The 13,225-nt window shown below is 43.4% G+C and overlaps 1 protein-coding gene across 1 annotated transcript in view; it reads left to right on the top strand.

Moving 5' to 3' along the window:
- KCNH1 (potassium voltage-gated channel subfamily H member 1) overlaps window positions 1–13,225 on the top strand; it is an 849,123-nt gene that overhangs the window by 325,773 nt on the left and 510,125 nt on the right. The window contains exon 6 of the mRNA XM_069236535.1: window positions 470–862. Within this exon, the coding sequence (XP_069092636.1) occupies window positions 470–862 (393 nt within the window). The remainder of the gene's footprint in view (window positions 1–469; window positions 863–13,225) is intronic.

A 13,225-nucleotide genomic window follows, 5' to 3' on the forward strand; every position in this document is an offset into this window, starting at 1 on the left:
TTCTCCTCCTCACCCCTATATTTTTCCAGTTGCTTTTTCGCATGTGTGCTTCGGCACAGCCCACTTCACGTTCCTCTCTAGCCTGTTAATTTTCACCACACCACTGCCCTCAGTGTTGCTTCCACCCATCTTTGCCCTCCTGTCTCTCCTGTTGCTTCCCCCACCAACTGGGCCCTCTGTGTTGCTCGCTTCCACCAACACTTTAGTAAAAAAAAAAAAAAGCTCTGCATTTTGTAGTCATGCGAGTGCGTATGTCTAAAATGTAGCGCAAATGCTATAGTATAGCACCTTCTAAAAAGTGTATTTACACTTTCCTTACAGCATTGGGCATACTTTACAGCATAGCTAAAACCATTGGCAAATCCAACAGGTCCCAAAGATGAGACCTATTGGCTTTGTCAATTCTTGTTTCTACTTCTAACATGAACTGCAAATAAGAACTCATTCTGCTTTTGTCTCTCATTCCTAGGTACTGCAACTGGGGTCTGAAATTCTTCCACAATACAAACAAGAGGCGCCAAAGACTCCCCCTCATATCATTTTACATTATTGTGTTTTCAAGACCACCTGGGACTGGGTCATCCTGATTTTAACGTTTTACACCGCTATCCTGGTGCCATACAATGTGTCCTTCAAAACAAAGCAGAACAATGTTGCGTGGCTCGTGGTGGACAGCATTGTGGATGTAATTTTTCTGGTGGATATTGTTCTTAATTTTCACACTACATTCGTTGGTCCAGCTGGAGAAGTCATTTCTGACCCAAAGCTCATCCGCATGAACTACTTGAAGACCTGGTTCGTGATTGACCTGCTTTCCTGTCTGCCCTACGACGTCATCAATGCATTTGAGAACGTGGATGAGGTAAGTAACATAAATTCTGTTGATGCCTTTTACTTTGTATAAAAATCCTGACCTTACTTGGAAACAATCTAAAGTCTGTAACAACTGCTCTTTTGAACTGTGTGTTGTGTAAGGTTCTCGCTTGTAGATACATTTTCAAGTGGTCTAGGAGACAACAAATGTTTTATAGATGATGTACAGTAACTCAGAATAATTGATGAAACCACTGTGTTTTGTAAGAGACAGTTTTTCTTGGTTCTTTTTCTTGACGTGTGAAACTTTCAGTGATATTGCTTGAATGACGACTCGTACATTTTTTCTACTGCTCTTGGTAAGGTTGGTGATTCAGTTCTTGCTCACAGCCAAATATGCCCTAATTTTAAGTGGCCTTTTACTTCTGAATGGGCCCGTAGCAGAAATAACTGGCCTACAAAAACTACAAGATATGCAGGGGTGGCTCCTCTGTTAGGGCGGAGGAGCGTCGCCCACACCCCGCCAGCAGCAGAAGCATCAAACTTTGTTTATTATCCTTTCGTTCTGAAAGGGGCTACGCCACCTTACTGCGCATGTATGTTTGGCTGGCTGTCTTGGGCCGGCCAAACATACATGCGCAGTATGCTCTCTCCAGGCCAGCAACACAGTTACTGGGCTGGAGAGAGCCTGCACAGGCTCCCAGTTTGCCTAGGAGTGCCCTGGGTGGGCTCTTCCAGCCAATCCTGATGCTGCTCTGAGCAGCGTCAGGATTGGACGCAGGGCTAGCTGGGAGCCTGTGCCTGACTGCAGAAACGGGAAGTACGTTTTTTTTTTTTTAATGTAATAATTAAATTTACCACCACTCCCCCTCCCCACTTACCCCCTCTCTACCACCCACCCCACGCCACACCCGCCCTGCATTAGCGCTGCGAGCCGCGACTGGAGATATGTACAGTAAGTCGCCTGATCTGTTGCTTTCACCTGAAGACTACACTTGCTCAGATCAGATAGGTACTCGTGATGAACTGCCAGAGTAATCGCAACTAGTATTGTCGATTTCTCTGATAATTTCTCAGCTGACCTATGTGGCCCCTTGGAGTTATCTGTACTCTGATTTAATTCTTGGTCTGGGCGAAGAGTTACCTGATGCAATATCAGCACATTCAGAATGAGCTTCATAGTTGTGCACCTAACAATACAAACGTCCTTGTGATTTTATATTTTGTTTACTTTTCTTGAAACTCAACCATGCTGCTTAGCGTTCCAGAACGCTGCATGCTTGCTAACATAATTGCAATGTGTTGTCACTTTCCTAATTAAATGTAATTCATTATTGACGACCTATCAGTGGTGCTACAGATTTTGTTGCAAAGTGCAGGACGCCTTCGTTCTTAAAAAAATAAATAAAAAGAAATCCTGAAAGGGCAGTACTGTCACATTGATAGTTTGAGCATCCTGTAGCTTACTCTGTGTATGCAAGTTCTAGGGAAATAAAATCTATTTCCTTTTTAGGTTAGGCAATAGTCAAGTCCTTTTGAATTTCCTAAAATATGTGTAATATACTTACATCTATGGGCTTTCAGCCACCTCTGTTCATCCGTTGGTCTGATGATGTCATTCTCATTTCGCGTATGCCCACTAGAGCATACAGCAAGGAGGAGAAGGTCAACCTACTTAAGCCACTAGTTAACTTCACTTTGAAAGATTGCATTTTGCTCTCTCACAAAGAACATATCTGACACAAGATAGTTCCCTTCAGTGCACATTTTTTTAAATGTAAAATTATGTTGCTGTTGCCTTTGTGTTGAGAGCCTGATGTGAAAGCAGGATACTTCTGATGCACATTCCATCTTTATCATATATCATCTCCTGCCGTTGTTGTAGCAAATTTCTTTTAGAGTGTTTGCTTTTCTGACTGCTGCTATTTCACAGCAGAACAGATTGTGTACATTTGAAACTGTTTTGTATTCAGATAACTTCTTTCTTTCTCTTTCCTTCTTTTTCTTTTTTCCATCTTTCGTTCTTTTTTCTTTGCTTTTTTCATTCCTGCATTTTTTATTATTTTTCTTTCCTTTTCTCTTTCTCCTTCTTTTCTCTCTTTCTCTTTTGTTTGCTCTTTATTTCTTTTCTTCTCTTTTTCTTTTCTTCTAAATGTTCATTCCTATTTTAAATCCATCTTTCCTTCTTTCTTTCTCTTTTCCTCTTTTCCTTTTTTCATTTGTTCCTCCTTTCTTTCCATTGCTTGCCTTATATCATTCCATCTTTCCTTCTCCCTAGCTTTTTCTTTCCTTCCCTGTTTCTTTTTTCCTCGTTTCTTCTTTTGTTTTTCTTTCATTTGCTTTTTTCTCTTTCCTCTTCCTTCTTTCCTTCACTTTTTTTTCTTTCTTTCTTTCTTTCTTTCTTTCTTTCTTTCTTTCTTTCTTTCTTTCTTTCTTTCTTTCTTTCTTTCTTTCTTTCTCTCTTTCTCTCTTTCTTTCTCTCTTTCTCTCTTTCTTTCTCTCTTTCTTTCGTTCTCTCTTTCTTTCGTTCTCTCTTACTTTCTTCCACTTTCTTCCCTTCCCATCCTTTCTTTCTTGTAGCTAATATTGACTTTTTAAGCAGTTCCCTTGAGTTCCAGGGAGTACTACAGTGATATGTGTTTTTTAGACCAAAAAAAAAACCTTTTTACTTGTAGCAAATACATATATTTTTTTAGATTGATGAGGGCCCGGTATATTCCAATATTTTTGAAAAAACCATAACAAGAGAAGAACTGCCAGAAGGCTGGTGGCCAAAGCCAGACCTATCTGCTTGTTTACTTTTGCAGTTTTAAACAGTGACAACAACATCCAACTGGGTGACAGAGCCCTTTGCATAAGAGCAGTTGCGACTCATAAGACCAGCACTTGAGCATTTTAATCCATTAAAGGTACATTTACTGCTGACAGGTTTCAAGGTCAAACGCTACAGTTATGTTTGAATAGCAATTTCTCATAATTTCTGTGCCAGCAAGCACATTAAAAAACTTTAAGGTGAGGGAGTTCAGCTATATAGTCTGCCCCTCCACCAGGTCATGAAGGACACTCTTCATGGAGCTTTAGACAGTTCTAACCAGGATCCCCCCCCCACCCCTGATGCTGAGAGCCATGACACCTCAGAAGTGCCCCTTCAGAACACAAGCTCCTCTACATTGTGGTGGTCGTTATTCTCTGCAACAGATTGAAGGGACACTTATCAGGGCTCAAAAGTAACAAGCCGCTTCCCAATGAGATTTAACTATAGTTTTGTGGCAGTAAATGCACAGACATGTTGAAAGGCAGGGGGCCCATCCTCCTCCAGGTCCTCTGAACAGGAATTGGGTTATAGTATGGGACCGCTGATGAGGATAATGGAGACAGAAGCGGGTTGGTTGAACATATTATGCTGAACCATCTTACATGGAGGATGGAGGGAAATTAGTTCAGAAGTTGCAGATGTGATCATACTTGTCTGAAGTGGCTTGGGAGGCTGTACCTTTGATCCCCTGATGGGTTGCTGCATCCAGAGAAGGAGCCAGTTCACAAAGACATTCATGAGTAGGTTAAGTAGTACTCCGGTAGTACTAAATTTACTCTTAGATGCCTTCATCAATTGACCCTCATACATCTAAAATGTAAATATTCACAGAGTAGCCAATGTTAGAACAGAAGGAAAGTATTGTGTCCTCTTTACACTTGTGCTAATAGGGAGTTGGGGGTTTCAGGAAAAGGGCCTTTATGACTACCTGAAGTGGTAGCACTTCACATACTAGTAAATTCCTTGGTCTCATGTGTGTGTCCATACCCTTTGAGACACCCTCTGACCATCTGGTTCCTTCCAAACAGGTTGCAAAGTGGCCAAAATGAATGTTTTCAAATGAAGCATTAAATTTGGGTGCTCTGGTGAGAGGAAGGGGAGTCTCCAAGTCCATTTAGTCTCTCTACAGGTTGTGGCAAAGCAAGTCGCACACAGTATGCCCTAGCACAGTGGTTCCCAACCTTTTGACTTCTGTAAACCCCCAATTTAGAATTACTGGAACCCGGGGACCCCCACTGAATCATTATTGGAATCCGGGGACCCCCCACTGAGTCATTACTGAAAGCTGAAGAACAATTTTCTAAGCAGTCACGGACCCCATGAAGAGGCTTCACGGACCTCCAGGGGTCCCGGGACCACAGGTTGGGAACCACTGCCCTAGCACACTGCACATGGACAGACTTGCATTGAATTGTGGGATCGAGCTGCCAGGTGATGTGATTGGATCACGGCTGATTCAAGCTCTATTCACGCACTGTGTGCAATGAATAATTTGACAATGTTTACCCGAGATGGTATGCATGTATTTTTAGGCTCATTGTAACATTTTTGTTATTAAGTGACTCTGCAAGTAAACCCCAGTGCCTTGAAGGTTCACAAATAAGGGATTGTTTTCATTTTTAAAAAGGTTTGTGGATATTGGTGATAACACGTGGTTACTGAGCTATGGGAATGCTCCTGAAAACAACCGGAAAAGCTTGTGTAAAGGTTTCCTTTGTGTAATGAAAATATATATTTATTTTATATAAAAACAGGCAATGATCAAAATATACACAACTTTGTATTTGTGAAATATTCTAAACGATGACTAGCATCTGCTCCTGATGAACAATGCTCTCAATATATTCACAATTCTTTAAAAAAAACTCTGAAATCATACATTTGATTAAAATAAAAGCATACATTTGCCTGAACTGTAGATGAGAGAGAAAAAATAAAGGCCAGCGCACTGGACAGCCACCGTTTTGGGTAAGGCCCCATTACTGCCCTCCTCTAAACTAGTCCTAAAGTCGCTTCCGTCGAAAATTGTTACCAGGAGTCATAATATGCCTCGCAGTGTATCCCAAGGCTGCCTCATCAGCTATTCTAGATAATACGTCTCCTAATGATTGATGTCTAGATCTTAATAAAAAATGCCATGGATTGGTGGACCAGCCATCTTCAAAACCCTCTTCCCCTTTTTTAACGCTTCAGTTCAGGCAGTGTGACACTCCCAGGAACATCAAAGCTATTTCCTTTAAAGTACTGCTTCTTTGGTGAGAGTATGTTCTCAAACAGCATGTTCTTTGGCACCCCAATCAGCTCCTTACTATTGAACAGTTTCTCAATCAATCAATGAATCAGGGATTTGTAAAGCGCACTACTCACCCGTGAGGGTCTCAAGGCACTGAGGAGGGGAGGGGGTGCAGGTGTGGGGGGAAGGTGCTGCTACTGCTCGAACATCCAGGTCTTGAGAAGTTTCCTGAAGGTAAGGAGGTCTTTGGTCTGGCGCAGGTGGGTGGGAGAGTGTTCCACATTTTGGCGGCGAGGTGTTAAAATGATCTACCACTGGTTGTAGTTCTGCGGACGCGTGGGACGGGCGAGGTCAGACATTTCTGAAATGTTACTTTGTGGCAGGAAATAGTTGGGCCTTTTGGTATCATGACCCGAGAAAGATAATGGCAGTTCGTTGTTACGTGTGAAACTTGATACTTAAGAAGTCGGAGTGGTGTAGACATCTTTAAGACAGGAACTGATACTAAAGAAAACACACATCCGGGTATTAAACTTAGTGACTGTGAAATGTGGGACTCTGAGGGAATGTACAGACTTGTTCTGGGTTATTTTTCACTAACCACTCTAGAGCACTTTGTGTCCACCCACGTAGTTCCTAGTATTTGAAGATGATCGCTGACATTGTTCACCTTGTGCTGTTAAATATTGGGACACTTCATAGATCGGTTAAACACATCAGTGGTGATAAAACCCTGCATTTTTACAAATGAAAGCGACAAGATTATATGTTTTAGGAACTCTCAATTTGTTAATCACGTGTTTAAACAACATTTTCGTGATGTGGTATTGCATTGTGATTTGTTTTGAAATCACAAGGCATTAGGCGTTGATTACCGAGCATCTTCCCGCTAAGCACTATATCAGCATCAGGTAATGAGAGGGATGGCAGGCGTGCGTGCATGGCTATTAGTGCTGCCTTGAGAGTGAATGTGAAATGCCACAGGATAATTATTTGTATACTTAGTACACAGTAATTACCAGCGCAATTGACGGCAAAGCAAACCTAGCATTGCGATAAACAGGAATACTCTCTACTGTCTCACACTCAGTTTCAGTAACTTGCAGACTAAACATCTGAGTTGTAAAGGCTTGGCACAAGTTGAAATGTGAACCTGATGATGCTAAATGTGCAGTGCCAATATTTCATCATGTTGTGTGGCGCTCCATTAGCAGCAGTAAAGCAGTGAATTGCACATTGAGACCCTGTACTATTAATTGCACCATCTTTCAGCCGTCTTTAAACACAAAAAACAAAATGGTTTATGCCATTTGCTTGGCTGTCGATTCCTCAAAATGCAGCGGGTAGCAGAAGTGACATCACATACCCTTTTATTTCAACATTACAGGAAGTGATGTCCTATGATTCTTTGACCCCAAATATTGCTAGGAAGCGGTGCCACAGGGGCTCAACCTTGAAGACCTCACAATAATTGACACTGCTGAAGTTCTATACTAACTGCACGATTAATATTACAACACTAAGCAAATAAATGTTGATTTTAATTACCACCTAAATTTTAATTAGGGTGTTCACATGATATGCTAAGGAAGCATACCCCATTTCTCTTTGTCTTACATGAAGAATTGTGTTTGAAATGAGGGTGGGGGCTGTAAAGTGATTAAAAAATAGTAGTTAAATTCACCTGTATTAATTGATATGGACTATTCAAACAGGTAATTTTGGTTGTAAAGGTTATTTCTGAATGTACCTCAGTTTCACCTGCTAGGAATTCAGAATGGGTTTTCTGGAAGGTGTAAGATCATTACTGGTGCAGAGATCACCATCACAGTCAGGGCCAGTGTTAGGCATGGGCAGTGTGGGCAGCTGCCCAGGGCCCGCGCTTGGCTCGAAAACATGGGTTCCCACTTCTGAGTGAAAGGGATCAGTCCACATGCTCCGTGAGCGCCCCCACCCCCCCATCCAATCACAAATGTATTTTTGAGCGAGGTGTTTTGACCTCGTTGGTCCAAAGGCAAGGGCATTGCTGAGCTTAACAGGTGAGTGAGGGGTGGGGGGCAGATAGTGGGGAAGTTGGCAGGACCAAACAGTCAACAGATGTGTATGCTCACAATGTTCGGGACAGAAAAGCGTCTCTCTTACAACCTGCCCTGAAGCCTTGTCTACCCTTTCTGTTTTAGGTTGCCAGGCAACAGAAGGATCCTTTGTTCCAAGATCTGATGAGAAGAGGTGGGTCGGGGAAAGAGGGAACAGCCGGATCAGACTGGCAAGGCAGCAGTGTTTAGCAAAGCGCACTCCCCTGGCCTTCAAGCGCTGGATCAGGCTGCATGGTCCAGGTATGGGGCCCCCATCCCTGGGCCATGCAGCCATTATCTAGTGCTGTGATGCCCAAGGTCTGGGGGGGGGGGGCCCTCTCCTTGGCCTCCGAGTGATTCTTAGCAGCCAAACGGTTAAGTGACTAACTCTGTGCCTAAAGGCCATCGAAATTTTGGACATATTTCGCCCGTTTCAGTTTTTTTTTTTTCTCATCAGGACACGCTAGTCATGCTGCACATTATCTGTGTGTAACTGGAGTTTACACATGCGCTACGGCAGCTGTACCCGTTCTGTACACAAAGAGCGCTTGAAAAGGAATACGTACTTTGTTTATTCCTCTGTGCACGACTGGCGGTCATATGGAACCAGCCGGCACGTGTTCTTTTGCCAATATTGTGAAATTTTTATTATACCACAGTTAAATTATGTGCTTTGTAGATGTTTGTCTCTTTGCCGGGATACGTGCACCCGCTTTAACTATGTAAACATGATGACTGTAGCCCCTCACAGGCCAAGCTGTGAACAGCGCTAGATCAGGCTGCATGGTCGGGGAGGGTGGGTGGGGTGGGGAGGGGGGTGGGGGCGTTGGGTGGGGTGGGGGCCGTTCCTTGGGCCTTGCAGCCCTTATCCTGGGTTGTGAGGCCCAAGGCAGTGGGCCCGTTCTCCTTGGCTTCTCAGTGCTACACTGTGGATTGAAGCCCAGGGCATGAAATCCCCTCCTCTGCGCCTCGCAGCACCTGAAGTAGGTAAATGGAGCTGTGGAACCAGACACACCTCCTGACGTCGGCTCTAAATCCTGTGATTCTGCGAAAATCACTTAAATCTCCCCATGTCTTCCCAAAAATTCTGAACTTTTGTAATGTAATTTGTACTTGTATAAACCGTTCCAAAGTCCTTGTGCCGATTTTGCTCTATATTAAGGAGCAACAAAAGGAAACACAACACTAGGTCACAGTCACCTCACGTCCTGGCACTGTGCATCATGCATGACTTCCAAGTTTTCAGTTGCCTATGTGTCATCACCCCATCCCACCCCCCTGCCAACTTTAGAAACCACAGCAGGTGTGGAGTTCTTGATGGACCTCTTCTCTCTGCAACTCATAAAGGCTAATAATTAACATGACAGGGTGGGTGAGTGGATGGATAGATGAGGGATAGGGTGGATGAATGAATGATGAGAGAAAGGAGTGATGGATGAGTGAGTGGAAGGATGGATAAATGAATGAAATGGTAAATGGGTAGAGGTGGACGGATGAATGGATGGGTGGAAGGGTGGATGAATGTTTGAAAGAATGAATGGCTGAGTGAAAAGGTGGATAGCAGATGAGTGAAAGGCAGATTGAATGCATAGATTGATGAATGGAATGAAAGGGTGGAAGAATGGACAGAGTAAAAGGATGGATGGATGCATGAGTTAAATGATGTATGCATGCCTGGACCGATGAATGAATGAGTAAAAGGGTGAAAAAATGGACAGGTGAGCGAAAAGGTGGATGTAAGGATGGGTGAGTGAAAGAATGAATGGATGAGTGAAAGGTAGGGTGGATGAATAAAAGAATGGATGATGAGTGAAAGGGTGAATAGATGGATGAGTGAGAGACTGGATGGATGATGAGAGAAAGCATGGATGGATGAATGAAAGGGTGCATGGATGAGTGAACGAGTCAATGGATGGATGGGTGGAAGAGTAGATGGATTTGTAAAAGGATGGATGGCTGAAAGAAAGAAAGGGTGGATAGATGAGTGAGAGGGAGGATGGGTATTTGACAGGATGGATGGAAGGTTGAGTGAAAGGATGTTATAAAGGGGGATGAGTGAAAATATGGATAGATGAGTGAAAGGGAGGGTAGAAGAATGGCCGAAATGATGGATGGATGAGTGAAAGGGCGAATGGATAGATGGATGAATGAATGAGTGGATGGATGAGAATGTAAAAAGATGGCTGGATGGAAGAAATGGTAAATAAATCGGTGAGTGAAGGATGGATGATGGAGTAAAAGTGTGGATGAACGAAAGGGTGGATGAGCAAAAGGATGAATGGATAAATGAAAGGGTGGAGGGACTGATGAGTAAATTGATGGATGATGGATAGGTTTGGAGATGGATGAGTAGGTTTGGATATATCTGGTCGGATGGGTGGATGGACTGACTGAATGGTGAAAGACTGATTGATGGATGATAGAATGAATAGATGAGAGAATGTAAAAGTGAAATGGTGGATGGAAGGATGACTGGATAGATGCTTGGATAGAATAGACAAGAGAGCTGTCCTGGGGAGGGTCTCGATGGCTTATTTCACTTGTTTGGTGCAGTAAGAGCTTTGGTTCAAAGAGTAGGGGGGTGGAATTTTACTTTTCTGGCTCCTTCCTTGACTATGCATGACATTTCTGTATTTGCTGTGTGTTTATGTGTGACAATTTTATATCATGTGTTTGACATTTTGAATTATACCCAACTGCTACTTGAATGCAACACTAGTAACAGTAAATTTTAGCATGTTTTGTTTTAAGCATAAGTCTCTAGAGCGAGCCTCATAGTGCCATGAGCTGTGCTTGAGATGTATACTGTATTGGTAGTAATAGGCAAGGTGCCCAAAATAAACTGTGTAATCGTGTATCCTCTGTTCCTTCTTTAAGAAGCTGCAGGGAAAGACACCTTTGTGACATCTGTTAGCCAGTGCAGCTCTCTGCATAAACAAAGTTTGGCTTTCTAGCTTAAGTCTCTCTTGCTTATGCACCCATAATGCGTTCCCTGCAGTGGGTAAATCACTGCAACCCCCGGCCCATTAGTTCACCACCAAAGCAAGAGCTCTTTAGCACCTTCCCCACAGCAAAGCCACGCAAAAACTTGTGAATGACTCCAAGAGTATAAGACCAATTCTCCGGGTATGAATAAGGAGTCCGTTTTCAGTTTCTAGCCACGAAAATGAGCTGTTCGGAAGTAGTCTTGAGGGAAAACCTTATTGCTGCTATTGTTTCTCCATCCAGATGATACAAAAGCCTCAACTTTCATTTTATAGCTGCGACAGGAATTAACTGCACTGGTAAACTGTTGCGACAAACACACACACACATGTGAACACACTCACACCACAGCTATCCATTGCCTTATTCTCACAGCTGGCTTTGTTAATGGTTTCCAAACAAACGCATCACGAATTTTCTATTCCATCACAGTAAAAGGCATTTATATGGAAACTGTAACTATCCCTATCACAGACTTTCATCAGAGAAGGTCTCAAGTTCCTTCTTTATACCACATATAAGTAGCTCATCCGGATGTTATTTCCTTGCATTCAGGAACTTGCCTTTTCATTTTTCTATCATAAATGCAGGAGTACAAGATTCAAATGAAATGACTAGGTCATGTCAGAGATGGCAAAGAAGAAGAATGGTCCTGTGATGTGAATTTCTGTGATGTCACTCCCCGTGGTGTCACATGCAAGTTAGATGGGCCTCACATTTTCTCTTTTGCCCGGGGCCCCAACAGTCCTAGGACCGGCCCTGACCACAATTGTGTAGTTCTCTGCATCTGTAAATCCCACTCAAGTGTTAGGATTGAGGTTATTGCTGATCTTGCACGTTTCTGAGTGCTCACAAACTAGTGCATTTGTAGGTATTCACAAACTCAAATCATTCCTTATAGAGTCTGAAAAGGGTTACTCCAGCCAAGTGCTGCATAAATCCCTTTCGGTGCATGAAATGGGGGACGGACCATCCCTAAATTTGGTGGCGGTGTAATGTTAGACCTGACAGCCTTAGGGTGGTCACCCCTAACTTTTTGCCTGGTTCCCCCCACTTTTAAGATACTGTTTTTGCTAGTTTTTAGACTCTGCACACTTTACCACTGCTAACCAGTGCTAAAGTGCATATGCTCTCTCCCTTTAAACTTGGTAACATTGGATCACACCCAATTGGGCTATTTAATTTACTTATAAGTCCCTAGTAGAGTGCACTATATGTGCCCAGGGCCTGTAGATTAAAAGCTACTAGTGGGCCTGAAGCACTGATTGTGCCACCCACTTAAGTAGATCCTCAACCTTGTTTCAGGCCTGCCATTGCAAGGCCTGTGTGTGCAGTTTCACTGCCAATTCGACCTGGCATTTCAAAGTACTTGCCAAGCCTAAAACTCCCCTTTTTCTACATGCAAGTCTCCCCTAAGGTGTGCCCTAGGAGACCCCTAGGGCAGGGTGCTGTGTAGGTAAAAGGCAGGACATGTACCTGTGTAGTTTACATGTCCTGGTAGTATGAAACTCCTAAATTCGTTTTTACACTACTGTGAGGCCTGCTCGCTTCATAGGCTAACATTGGGGCCGCCCTCATACATTGTTTGAGTGGTAGCTGCTGATCTGAAAGGAGTAGGAAGGTCATATTTAGTATGGCCAGAATGGTAATTCAAAATCATGCTGACTGGTGAAGTTGGATTTAACATTACTATTTTAGAAATGCCACTTTTAGAAAGTGAGCATTTCTCTGCACTTAAATCTTTGTGCCTTACAATCCACGTCTGGCTGGGTTTAGTTGACAGCTCCTTGTGCATTCACTCAGACACACCCCAAACACAGGATACACAGCCTCACTTGCATACATCTGCATTTTGAATGGGTCTTCCTGGGCTGGGAGGGTGGAGGGCCTTCTCTCACACAAAGGACTGCCACACCCCCTACTGGGACCCTGGCAGACAGGATTGAACTGAAAGGGGACCTGGTGCACTTCTAAGCCACTCTTCGAAGTCTCCCCCACTTCAAAGGCACATTTGGGTATAAAAACAGGGCCTCTGCCCTACCACCTCAGACACTTCCTGGAGACGAAACCTGAACCAGAACCTGCACCCTGACAAGAAGAACTGCCTGGCTGCCTAAAGGACTCAACTGACTGCTTTCTGAAGAGGACTGCTGCCTTGCTGTTGCCCTGCTTTCTTGCTGCTCTCTTGCTTTGCAGAGAAGTGCTCTCCAAGGGCTTGTATAGAGCTTGCCTCCTGTTCCCTGAAGTCTCAGGACCAAAAAGACTTCTCTCCTGCAGCTGAAATACACGTGCAGCGAAAATTCA

Source organism: Pleurodeles waltl, chromosome 5 (genome assembly GCF_031143425.1).
Source record: "Pleurodeles waltl isolate 20211129_DDA chromosome 5, aPleWal1.hap1.20221129, whole genome shotgun sequence".
Lineage (NCBI taxonomy): Eukaryota > Metazoa > Chordata > Amphibia > Caudata > Salamandridae > Pleurodeles > Pleurodeles waltl.